We start from the raw sequence: 12,357 nt of genomic DNA, 5'->3' as shown, positions 1-12,357 counted from the left end.
CCTCGAGATCTTTGCTTTCTGTAAACAAAAGTCCATTAGCTCCATCTTAGTAAACATTACGTGGCTGAAATGAGCAGTTAACTGGCTCTTCCAGCATCTGAGCTAAATGTTTCCCAGACACGCTGCCTGCAGAAAAGAGTTAGTCCAGAAACAATCCCCTTGAATATAAAACAATATATATAACATATAAATTTATAGCAATAGCACACTATTACCACAAAATGTAAATGCTTATTGGAACAGAAATTCCTGTGGAACAGGAATCTTCTTTTGAAAGGGGAGGATTATCACTCTTGTCATAATTCAACCTTTTCCGTCGGACGATAATGTGTAAGAACTTAATTTGGTGCCTTAAAAAAGTTTTTCTGAATGTATGAATCAATAAGATCTGAAGTTTAAGGCAGGGATTCATTGAAGTAACATCTGCAGGACAGATCAGGTTATGCTTTAGCAATATTTAGTGAAGTTGATCCCTTTTGGAGAAAGGCAACAAAGGTAGGGGAATTCCTTTGAGTTGATGACACATAACTCTTGCAAAAATCAGCAAAGGTAGGGCAGTGAGCATATTTAATCTCAGACTTCCTTTTTTCCTTCATGCCTCAGTGCTGTGCAATTCCATTAGTTACTGCATGGAAGCCTATCATGGCCATTGTCAGATAGCTAAGTACTGGAATAAATTGTGCTTTATCCTTCATTGCTGTCCTAAAGCATAGTCCAATGCATTTTTGTAATTGTTTAACAGCATAACTATTTCTGGACAATTAATTATTTTTGTATGCTTTGTGAGCAAGGAAAATCCTCATTGTCCTGCTTCATAATGGCCGCAAGACTCATTGTTAACGGTTACTCAGTGCATCTAGGAAGATTATTAGCAAACGTGTAGCAGGAATTATTAATTTAGTTTCATTTTACATTTCTTTGGGAAAAAATGTTTTGATGTAGTTTATTACTTGGATAATTGTATGCACTAAAGTTGACTCCTGTCCTTTAGGAGTTTGGTCAACTTTTTTTTTCAAAGTGGTGACAAAACAGCAAATGTCAGCAAGCTCACTTGTGAGCTAACCAGCACAGCTCGCTCTGTTAAAGGTAATGGAAACCAGAAATGGCACTTAGTTGAAAATTGGGTGGCACAGTGGTTAGCACAGTGCCAATGACCGGGGTTCGATTCCAGCCTTGGGTGACTGTGTGGCTTTTGCACAATCTCCCCATATCTGCGTGGGTTTCCTCCCACAATCTGAAGATGTTCAGGTTAGGTGGGTTGGCCATGCTAAATTGCCCATCGGTGCTCTGAGATGTGTATGTTAGAATAATTAGCCATGGTAAGTATGTGGGGCTGCGTGGATAGAGTGGGGGGAGAGGGCCTGGATAAAATAAAATGCTCTGTCAGCGAGTCGGTGCAGACTCTGGGCCAAATGGCTTCTTCTGCACCATTGGGATTCTATGATTCCAAGATTCTGTAGAATGTTTTCTCTGTCCTGGGACATGTCTGGAGTGAGCATTGTATTCTGGAATTTAAACTATTTGGATAGGCTCATGAATTTCTTTGGTGTCGCTTTCACATCCAATAAGTTCCGTAACATTTTTAAGTTTGCTTTGTTTTTACCTGAGAAATGTTTTCCGATGCCTTATTTGGAACTGGTTTACTGTCAAATCAGTGTTGAATTCAATGTTTTGGCAATCGCCAAGAGCTCTGTCACCCGAGTCTGTCAATTGCCTCAGTCAACAGTTTGTGAACTCTCTATCCTCTATGATTTGTCCCACTGCAAACTAACTAAAAGATGTGAATCCCTGTTTGCTTATGTTTCTAAATTACGCATCAAGCATCAAGGCAGTGATTGAGCACTCCCCAGCCTCAATTTTATCTCAAGCTCATGAATAAATGCCTTTGTCACACATGATGGCCAAAGACAATTTATAGTTGTTATTGTGTAAGAGTAATATGGGTATGATGAAAAATAAGTATTTCGGACACTTGAAAATTGAGATCCTTCATTGAATGCGGATTACAGGGTCAACAGTAGGGTTCTGAGGAATGTGGAGGAACAGAGAGGTCTTGGGGTTCATATCCACGGATCTCTGAAGGTTGCCACTCAAGTGGATAGAGCCGTGAAGAAGGCTTATAGTGTGTTAGCGTTTATTAACGGGGGTTTGAGTTTGAGCCGTGGGGTTATGCTGCAACTATACAGGACCTTGATGAGACCACATCTGAAATATTGTGTGCAGTTCTGGTCACCTCACTATAAGAAGGAGGTGGAAGCATTGGAGAGAGTACAGAGGAGATTTACCAGGATGCTGCCTGATTTGGAGGGTAGGTCTTATGAGGAAAGGTTGAAGGAGCTGGGGCTTCTCTCTTTAGAGTGGAGGAGGATGAGAGGCGACTTAGTAAAAGTTTATAACATGATGAGGAAGATAGAGTGGATGTTCAGAGACTATTTCCTTGGGTGGATGTAGCTGTTACTAGGGGGCATAACTGTAAGATTCATGGTGGGAGATATAGGAGGAATGTCTGAGATAGGTTCTTTACTCAGAGTGGATGGGGTATGGAATGCACTGCCTGCTGTGGTAGTGGAGTCGGACGCTTTAGGCACTTTCAAGCGGTTATTGGATAGGCATGTGAAGCACACCAGAATGATAGGGAGTGGGATAGCTTGATCTTGGGTTCAGAAATAGCTCAGCACAACGAGGGCCAAAGGGTCTGTACTGTTTGATGTTCTATGAATATTCCTAACCTATTTGCACTGTCAAATCGTGAGTGAAACACTGGAACCTTACAAATCCAAAAAAGTGCTCCTTGTTCACTTTGGCCGAGGGAAATTTGGCCTGTGAATAAAATTGAATGCTCACCTCGTCAATGAATAATTCGTTTGGAAATAGTCATTTGACCTTAAGTGTTGAGCTGTGCATTGTACTTGCCCCACTTTTTGGTGTTGGAGCAAACTGAATATTACATGTCATTTGAACCAGATAGCACCACATCTTCTCTGCATAATTCTTTCTAGAAAGCACTATTATAATGACTTTGCATAACAGATGCTGTGTTAGGGCAAATTTGGAATTGATCTGAATTATATTTTGGATTGCGTTCATTTCTCTTTTTTGTTAGCACACAACTTAAAATCCAGAACAGTATAAGCTAAGGTGTTTCGGAACATCATTGCAGGGAAGTTGGTTAAACAATAAACAACTCTATGGTGCTTTGTGTATGTTAAATTTCCAAAGCTGCAGTGCTTTAAATCCTTACTGAATGTGAATAACCAGAACTGGTTGATTAATATCTCTGTCTCTTGCTTTCAGTCTGCCATGGTGATATTTGAGCTGGCCTGGATCATGTCTAAAGATTCAAATGACATGTTGTGGTAAGAGATTCCTGCACATAATGGTTTTCTATTAAATAAAATATATTCAATTCTCAGCTTTGTTGCTGAGAATTTCATAGCTGTTATTAGAAAATAAGCAATTTACCCTACTGTCTGCTATAATCCTGTGTTATGTATGTCTTTTGTTTTTCAGGTGGGCTATTGTTGGCTTGACGGATCAGTGGGTTCATGACAAAATCACCCAGTAAGTTCTGGAATGCTTCTGTACTTTTAAAGCCAATGTCAATAGGAAGCATTCCCAGGCTAAACAGTATTAGAGTGTCCTCGTGCATGAATCGTAGAAAGCTAATATGCAGGTACTACAGATAATAAGGAAGACAAATTGGATTCTGGGTCTTATTGCTTAAGGAATAGAGGACATAAGTAGGGAACTGTTGTTGCAACTGTACAAAGTGTCAGTGAGACAGCAGCTGGAGTATTGTGCACAGTTTTGATCCCTTTACTTAAGGAAGAGTGCACTGGAGGCAGTTCAGATTGGGTTTCACCAGATTAATTCCAGAGATGAGGGACTTGTCTTATGAAGAGAGATTGAGCAGCTTAGACCTATGTTCTTTAGAATTTAGAAGAATGAGGGGAGATTTAAGGTATGTAAGCTATAAAGGAGATTGAGAGGGTAGACGTAGATGTTTCCTGTCATGGGGGAAACCTAAAACAAGAAGTCATAGTTTTAGGATAAGGGGTAGCAGGTTTAAAACAGATGAGAAAAATTACTTCAACGGGTTGTGAATCTATGGAATTCACTAAATCAGTGCGGTGAATGCCGGGACATTGAGTAAATTTAAGGAGGAGATGAACAAATTTTTATTAGTAATGGGTTGAAGGATTGTTGGGAGTGGGCAGGAAGGTGGAGGTGAGACCAGCCATGATCGTATTGAATGGTGGAGCAGGCTCGAGTGGCTGAATTGCCTACTCCTGCTCCAAATTCTTATGTTCTTGTGCTTTGTTCTAATTAGATTTGTTCTTTAACAATACATCTTAACTGGAGCTGGAAAGAGCATTTACAACTTCATGAGTGAAAGTTCCATTTCATTCATTTAAACTACCTTTGGCCATTTTTGAGCCAAATTACAAAATTATACTTTACACAGATTTGAGTTGGGGTTGCCAGGTCTTATGCAAGACCCTTCGATTCCATCAGTTTGGTAGAATTCCATCAATTCATTTCATTTCTGACATCTGGGTTCCAACACTGTTCCAACTGTATCTTCTAAATATTTTTAATTTATTCGATTAATTTAGACCCCTTAATGTGAATGTTCTTGATGTCTTCTCTTTAACCTTTGCAACAGAAAAACTATTTAAAGTGAATTAGAGCTTGAATGCATCTAACACTGCACAACATTTGTTAGTTAGTTCTATGCAAATTAGTTGTGAGAATTGGTGAATTCAGTTGAAATGATTAACGGGCTAATTAACATTGACTGCCAAAAGTGCCACTATACATTGCAGTGATTCTGTGGGAAAATTAGAAGTTGTGAAAATATTTTTTTTTAAGGAGTCTATCAGTCTTGTAATTCTGATTATTTCATCAAAATGAATGGTCAAAAGAAGTCCCTTATTATGAAAATACTATGGGTGGACGAGGAGTCAAGAAGAATAGGACAATGTATTTCTGTTCTCCTTATGCCCCCATAATTGTCCAAGATTGTAAAGAGTTGCCCCCACATTATTGTAGTTGTACATTTATTCAACAAATATTTTCCATGTGCGTATTTATTCCTGAAACTGATAGATAATGGACTCGTATAAACACAAAATCCTGAGAATGGCAATATTCTTTATAGCGTCATTCCCCCTCCCCACACCCGGCAAATTCTTGGTAATGTGCAAGAGCTTTACAACCTTCTAAAGACTGCATTCCTTCAACTTTGACCTCTTGGGTATTCTCAACTATCTCTGGCCCACTATTGCCTTCAGTTGTCTAGGTTCTGATCTCTGGAATTTCCTCTCCTAACCTTCGCTCATTCGCTCTCTCTCTCTCTTATCTGAATATACTTCTGTGAAGTGCTTTGGGAAGCTTTGTAATGGCACTAGATAAGGCTTGGATGGCACTTCTGAATTTGATTTTTGTTTCTTTTGGTCGTAAAATGAGGTTTAATTATAGCATATCTTTTTGCTCTGCAGCATAAAATATGTGACTGACGTTGGCACTGTGCAGCGTCATGTCTCACGACACAATCATCGCAATGAGGATGAGGAGAACACACTTTCTATTGACTGCATGAGGATCTCCTTTGACTACGAGTATCCTTTAATCACAGCATGGATCAAAGCAATGAGACAAAAATAAAAAAGCTAATACTGTAAACTACTGGGCACTAAACATCAAAAACGTGGTCCTAATGTATTTTCTTAAAATGCATTTGTTTTGTTATTAAGTTAAACTTTATTATTTCAGTAGGTTTGAAATCAAATTATTTTCATTATTTTCAATAAAGCAATGAAGCATATTATGCAACCTTGCTGGACATTGTGCCCTGGTGCCCATGCTATTGGTCATGGATGGGAAGGTTCATATTTCTTTTACTATTCAGTATTTCAAGCAAACAGAAGCAATGTTATCCTCAGGATCTCAGCTGATGCATAGAAAGGAATCAAACATGATTGGCCATTTTATTGTCAACTTTCTCAATTGCAAAGACTTAATAAGGGCCCTTGGAATAAGTTGCCTGTCTGCTTTGGTACAGAATGTTCCATTCCAGAAAGTTGGTGAAGAAGTTAACTTGAGCCAATCTTTACACAGTTGCACATGACAAGCATATTTCTCTGAACCCAACAACCACAGTTTTTGTCTGGGGGGGCTCAATTCCAGTTAATGTCCACCATCTGCTATTGAACTGTTAATCTACAACTAACATAGGTGTATTCAAATGTGGAATACAGCAGAAAGGGAGTAGATAAACAACATTGCAAAAAGAAATAAAATCTTTAGTTAAGCTACTATTCAGTGAAATGGAACAAGAAGCTCCCCCATCTGTTGTCTACCACACGGTGTAACGTTCAGGGGGAGATGGTCGCAGTGGATGACACATGGTAGACCTTGTGATGATCTCTGGCTCCACTAGAGATTTGCAGACTCAGAGAGAAAGAGAGTGGTCTAATGACACTTAACAGATGATGCACTAATTCTGGACTTAGTTAAAAGATTTTTGTGCAAAACCTCTTTGCATTGATACTACAGTTTGAGTGTGAATGCAGCCTTTGCTACTCATTCCTCACCTCTACTATTGGTCCACTTTTTCTCCAGTTCCTTGGTAGGATGTTTAGAGATTATTTTGTAATCCTCTCATTCCGAGCTGAACTTTCTAAATATTTGGCTGATTTTTTTTTTCTCCTTAACTGCATGCCTGCTGCAGCCTGCGCTTAGCCCTGTATCAGCATTGGACACTGTATGAAAGTATGTGCAACTCCAGTTACACCTATGCCAATCTCAAACTCTGGTCCATGCAAGGTCTGAAGAGACTGCAGGAGTTTCTTGCAGACATGGGGTATGTGAATCCTTTAAATCCACTTCCGTTGAGAGTTTAAAGAGTGGGCCCGAGGGGGAGCAGTGAGACAGTAGCAAAAGTTTAAAGAATTAGACGTGAGTCTGTGGGTTCAGAGTAGACCATCTGTGTTCTGAAGAAAATTAAAGTGTGACCTGACCAGAAAAAAGATCGGACTTTGATTAGTGAGTATTTTTCTCTTTTCTTTCTCTAACCTATGGTGTTTATTGAAATTAAAAGTATTTTAAATAAGTTAAATAAAACATAATAAGAATGGCTGGACAGGCAATGTGTTGCAGCTGTAAAATGTAACTGGTGATCACTATGTGATCCATGGCAACCCAAATATCTAGCTCTAGGAACTTGGATCAGAGTTGATGAGCTGGAGTCTGAGTTTAGGATACTGCAATGCATCAAGGAGTGGCAGGGTTACCTGGAGACTTTATTCTAGAAGACAGTCACAGCCCCTAGGTTAGGTTCTTCTGATTTAGTCATTGGTTAGAACAGGATAGCATGACTTTGAGTGAGGCAGGTGTAGGGATTGCGAAGCTGAAAGTAGAGAAGTCTCCATCCTCACAGTGTCCAACAGGTTTGAGGTTCTTGGATCTTGTGTGGACAAGAGCAGTGACTGCAGGATGGATGAGGAAACTGATCACAGCACCATGATGCAAGGAGACATTCAAGTTGGAGGGAGTAAACAGAAAGGAGTTGTAGAAGGGACAGTATAATTAAAGGGTTGACAATCTTTGAGCCAAGAGCATGTGTCTTGAAATTTGTATTGCTTTCTTGGTGCTGGGGTTGACATGTTTGCTAGGGCCTAAAGAGGAACTTGCAACGGGAGGGGAAGGATCTGGTTGTTGTGGTCCACCAGAGTACTAATAACATAGATATGACCAAGAAGGAGGTTCAGCTTGGGGATTAAGAGCAGCTAGAGGCTAAATTAAAGAAGCAGAACCACAAAGATAATCTCTGGATTATTACCTGATCCATGAGTGAATTGGCAAGGGGTAAATAAAAATAAAATTGAAAATAAAAAAGAATGGTGTGGATGAAATCAGTTTTGATTCCTTGTAAACTCATCAGTGCTGGGAAATGAGAGAGTAGTCCTATTGGACTGTCTTCACCTGAATTGCACTAGGACTGGTCCCTGGTGAATTATATAACTAGGGCTGCATAATTTGCTTTTGACTAAATAAGGGGGGGGAGAATCACATGAGAGGAGAATTAATAAGTCAAAGAGAAAGGACAAGGCAAGGAAAACACCTCTGTCAGTCCTCTGCTGTTGCAATTGTGCATGTGCAATCACAGAGGTCTAAAACATGTAATGTAAGTTGTATTTAAAGTTGTGAATATTAAAATTGTGAATAATTACCGGTCTGTGCTCACAATAGTCAATTTCAAGGAGATTAATTATTTCCAATTTCCACGGTCCTTCAAATATGGAACGTATTTTCTAAATGTCCTAATTTTGTTTTAACTTCCTCTCGTTTTGACAGCATTAGGTAAAATGTACTCATTATATACTGTTTCATGGTTGCTGGTTGTCCTGTAGTTGGCAGGTGACATATAATGTGGGAAATATACTGCCCAAAACCCCAAGAAGCCAATTTATTTGTGTGCCTAGAGAGTCAATGTTCGTAAACTGTTTTGACGACACTGGACTTTATAGCTGAACCTGATCCCATGCTCACTTAATATTTACATGTCGCTCTTGCCAGGAGTTACAAACCAGAGATCAGGAACTGGACTCCTGTCATTTTGTACTCCCTGGCCCAAGGAATGGAAAGCCTAATTTCAGTGAACACAGTGCAGAAGATGATTCAAATCTGAGTCTTTGGTCTATATGGATCACCTCTATTTGCCTTTTTCAAAGGGAGTCAGTGATGTTACATTTAAACCTCCGTATTTGTGTTGTAGTGTCCATGTAACTGCTGGTTTTGGATTTGTTTATTTCAATCTAAACGTTAATTTTCTCACTTACGTTGCAGACTTCCCCTGAAACAGGTCAGGCAGAAGTTTAACTCCATGGACATCGCATTGAAGGAAAATTTACGGGAAATGATTGAGGAATCGGCTAACAAATTTGGGTATAAACAAAATAATCTTAAATTTACAGTCATAGAATTACTATGGTCTGATTTTATCAAAGACAAAGTGAATGCACGCTGCTGAATAGTGAGCGGGAGTTGATTTCCTGTTGCATTGTGGGCAGATTGAAGCATTGAAGGTGCCTTTGTACTGCACTCAAAATAAAAGATAAATATGATTAAGATTTTAGTGATTGTATTGGGGAGTGCCTTTCTGGGGAAAGGTGGAAAGAACTGGTTCTCCTGCACCTAGAAACAGTTAGCAATTTTGAGTTCTGATTGTTTAAACATTGTTGAACTGCACATGATCAGAAACAGAGTTTCTTCATTCTGTTTCCATCCTGAAGTCACTAGTAGTGATAATGAAAGTAGCTTTGAGTTGACGGCTTGCAGAATTGCAATTGCAAAGTTCACAGTTCTTGATTGGTCTCGTTCTCAATTTATTCTTTATGCAGTATGTTACTGTTTGTATTTATTGTTCCTTAGGACATGTATGTCACTAACAGGGCCAGGAATTAATGCCCATCCTTGGTTGTCATTAAGAAGGCTGTGGTGGGCCACCATTTTATATCACTGCAGCCCCTATTTTACAGGTGTTTCCACACAGCTGTTGAATGAGGAGTTTCAGGATTTTGATGCTGTGAGAAAGCAATAGTCCCAGATGACCATAGGCTGCTCTCCCTTTTGAGGGGGAGAGCTAACTTGTGGTGAATTTAACCTCAGAGTTTCCACATCTAAGGTGAGGGATAAGGTTGAGAAGGCAGGGCCTTCATGAATACCGTCAGCCGGTACGAGAATTGAACTAACCTGTTGGCGTCACTTTGCATTCCAAACTAGCTGTCCAGCCAACTGAGCCAAACCAACCCCCAGCCGGTTTATAGCATCGACCTCTGAGTCCTAAAGTTGTGGATTAAAACCCAGTAACAGACTTCAGCATGTTATCTAAGCTGATAAATTTTTCCATTGAGAGAGTGCTACATTGTTGGAAGTATTGTCCTTGGGATGGTTCTTTCTGTAAAGCTGCTATTCCAGTGCAAGTTGTTTTACAAAAAGTAAAAGCAGCCTAGCAAAAACTAAGTATTTATAATTAATTTGGAAAAAAACAATGTTAATTTATTTCTCATGTATGGCGTGCTTCCCTTTTAGAGGGACCTGTACTGTGGAGTAAACTGATCGTTCTTTGTTTTGCCCAATAGAGGGCATGTAGGAATTGACAGGAGATAGCAAGAGCAGCATTCAACATCTTTGAGTGTTCTCTATCATAGTAGTCAATTAACTAGTTGATAAAGCAATTTGTAACTGTCACACTGGTGATGGAGACATTGATTTTATTTTCAGGATGAAGGATATCCGAGTGCAGACTTTCAGTGTGCATTTTGGGTTTAAAAACAAGTTCCTTGCCAGTGACGTTGTTTATTCAGCAGCTTCTCTGCTTGAAAACATTGAAAATGACGATGAGAATGGAAACTTCATTGAAGCCTTAGACAGTCTTTCCAGGTACAGCTTCTCTTCATGTTCTGTGCAGGGTCTGAGCTGCACTGCAGATATTTCTGTACTAGGATGGAAAGCTATTACTGGAGTAGTTTGAAAGTAACTTAATATTCTTGTTTCTAAGCTTCGAGTTAAACATGGAATACATTCTCTTGTTCTGAAGAAGAGCCATATTCAAGGCAAAATGTTAACTCTGTTTCTCTCTCCACACTTGCTGCCAGGCCTGCTGAGTATTTTCAGTATTCCTGTTGTTGTGGCAGATTTTCCTGTTCGGTTCCCAGGGCTATTGTAACATCTTGGTATTGAGAAGACAAAAAACTTTTGCTGAGGTGGAGTATGTGACTGTAAGGGAACCCACATGACTTTCTGTGCATTTAAATTGATGGACCAAAAATCAAACATCCTGTCAGGTTGTGCACTTCCCCCAGTCTGATTTTTTTTTTTCCCACCTTTGCTGTGCCCAGAAGATCAAATAGATCATGACACAGAAATAGGAAAAGCCACTTTGTATATCATGTTATAGTATTGATTAGTGAATTAATCCAATCCAGGGTGGCAGGCAAAAGGCAGGGAATTATAGGCCGGTTAGTTTAACGTCTGTTGTAGGTAAAATGTTAGAATCCGTCATCAAGGAGGAAATAGCGAGGCATCTTGAGGGGAATTGCTTGATAGAGCAGGCGCAGCACGGTTTCGTTAAGGGGAAGTCGTGTCTGACAAATTTATTGGTTTTATGAGGATGTGTCTAGGGCGGTGGATAGAGGAGAGCCGGTGGATGTGGTCTTTCTTGATTTTCAGAAGGCGTTTGACAAGGTACCTCACAAGAGGTTATTGCAGAAGGTAAGGGGGCATGGAGTTGGGGGTAGGGTCTTAGCGTGGATAGAGGATTGGTTGTCAAATAGGAGGCAGAGAGTGGAGGTTAATGGGTGCTATTCGGATTGGCGGTTGGTGACTAGTGGAGTGCCCCAGGGGTCGGTGCTGGGGCCTCAGCTATTTACCATTTATATAGATGATCTGGAGGAGGGAACCGAGTGTATGGTGTCAAAATTTGCTGATGACACCAAGATTGGTGGAACGGCAAATTGCGAGGAGGGTGTGGAGAGTCTGCAGAAGGATGTAGATAGGCTGGGCGAATGGGCCAGGAACTGGCAAATGGAATTTAATGTTGGCAAGTGCAAGGTGGTCCACTTTGGTAGGAATAATGGTAGGAAGGATTATTACTTACGTGGTGAAAAACTGCAGCAGGCGACGGTGCAGAGGGACCTCAGGGTCCTTGTGCATGAGTCGCAAAAACCCAGCCTGTAGGTGCAGCAGGTGGTCAGGAAGGCGAATGGGATGCTGGCCTTCATAGCGAGGGGGATTGAATATAAAAGTAGAGAGGTCTTGCTGCAGCTGTACAGGGCATTGGTGTGGCCGCAGCTGGAGTACTGTGTGCAGTTTTGGTTGCCGCACTTACGCAAGGATATTTTGGCCTTGGAGGGAGTGCAGAGGAGGTTTACTAGGCTGATACCGGAGTTGAGGGGGTTGAGCTATGAGGAGAGGCTGAATAAACTAGGCTTGTACTCGTTAGAGTTTAGGAGAATGAGGGGAGATCTCATTGAGACATATAAGATGATGAATGGGATGGATAGGATAGAGGTGGAGAGACTCTTCCCGCTCAGTAAGGACAGTAGGACTAGGGGGCACAGCCTCAAGATAAAGGGGGGGCGGTTTAGAACGGAGTTGAGGAGGAACTTCTTCACTCAAAGGGTGGTGAATCTCTGGAATTCTCTGCCCGTTGAAGTGGTGGAGGCTGCCTCGCTAAATATTTTTAAGACGCGGGTTGATGGGTTTTTGATAAGCGAGGGGATTAAGGGTTATGGGGAGAGGGCGGGAATGTGGAACTGAGCCACAACAGATCAGCCATGATCTTACTGAATG

The 12,357-nt window shown here is 40.6% G+C and overlaps 1 protein-coding gene across 2 annotated transcripts in view; it reads left to right on the top strand.

Moving 5' to 3' along the window:
- Window positions 1-12,357, top strand: part of cdc45 (CDC45 cell division cycle 45 homolog (S. cerevisiae)) — a 45,591-nt gene that overhangs the window by 18,710 nt on the left and 14,524 nt on the right. The window contains exons 8-13 of one of the 2 annotated variants that reach the window (XM_080208760.1): window positions 3,295-3,356; window positions 3,511-3,561; window positions 5,502-5,621; window positions 6,734-6,865; window positions 8,851-8,949; window positions 10,288-10,446. In XM_080208760.1, coding sequence (XP_080064886.1) covers window positions 3,295-3,356; window positions 3,511-3,561; window positions 5,502-5,621; window positions 6,734-6,865; window positions 8,851-8,949; window positions 10,288-10,446 — 623 coding nt within the window. The remainder of the gene's footprint in view (window positions 1-3,294; window positions 3,357-3,510; window positions 3,562-5,501; window positions 5,622-6,733; window positions 6,866-8,850; window positions 8,950-10,287; window positions 10,447-12,357) is intronic. The other variant, XM_080208761.1, reaches the window with a different exon arrangement.

Source organism: Carcharhinus amblyrhynchos, chromosome 20 (genome assembly GCF_965287045.1).
Source record: "Carcharhinus amblyrhynchos chromosome 20, sCarAmb.v2.hapA, whole genome shotgun sequence".
In the NCBI taxonomy this organism is placed as follows: Eukaryota; Metazoa; Chordata; class Chondrichthyes; order Carcharhiniformes; family Carcharhinidae; genus Carcharhinus; species Carcharhinus amblyrhynchos.
This window is presented reverse-complemented; position numbering and strand designations above follow the sequence as displayed.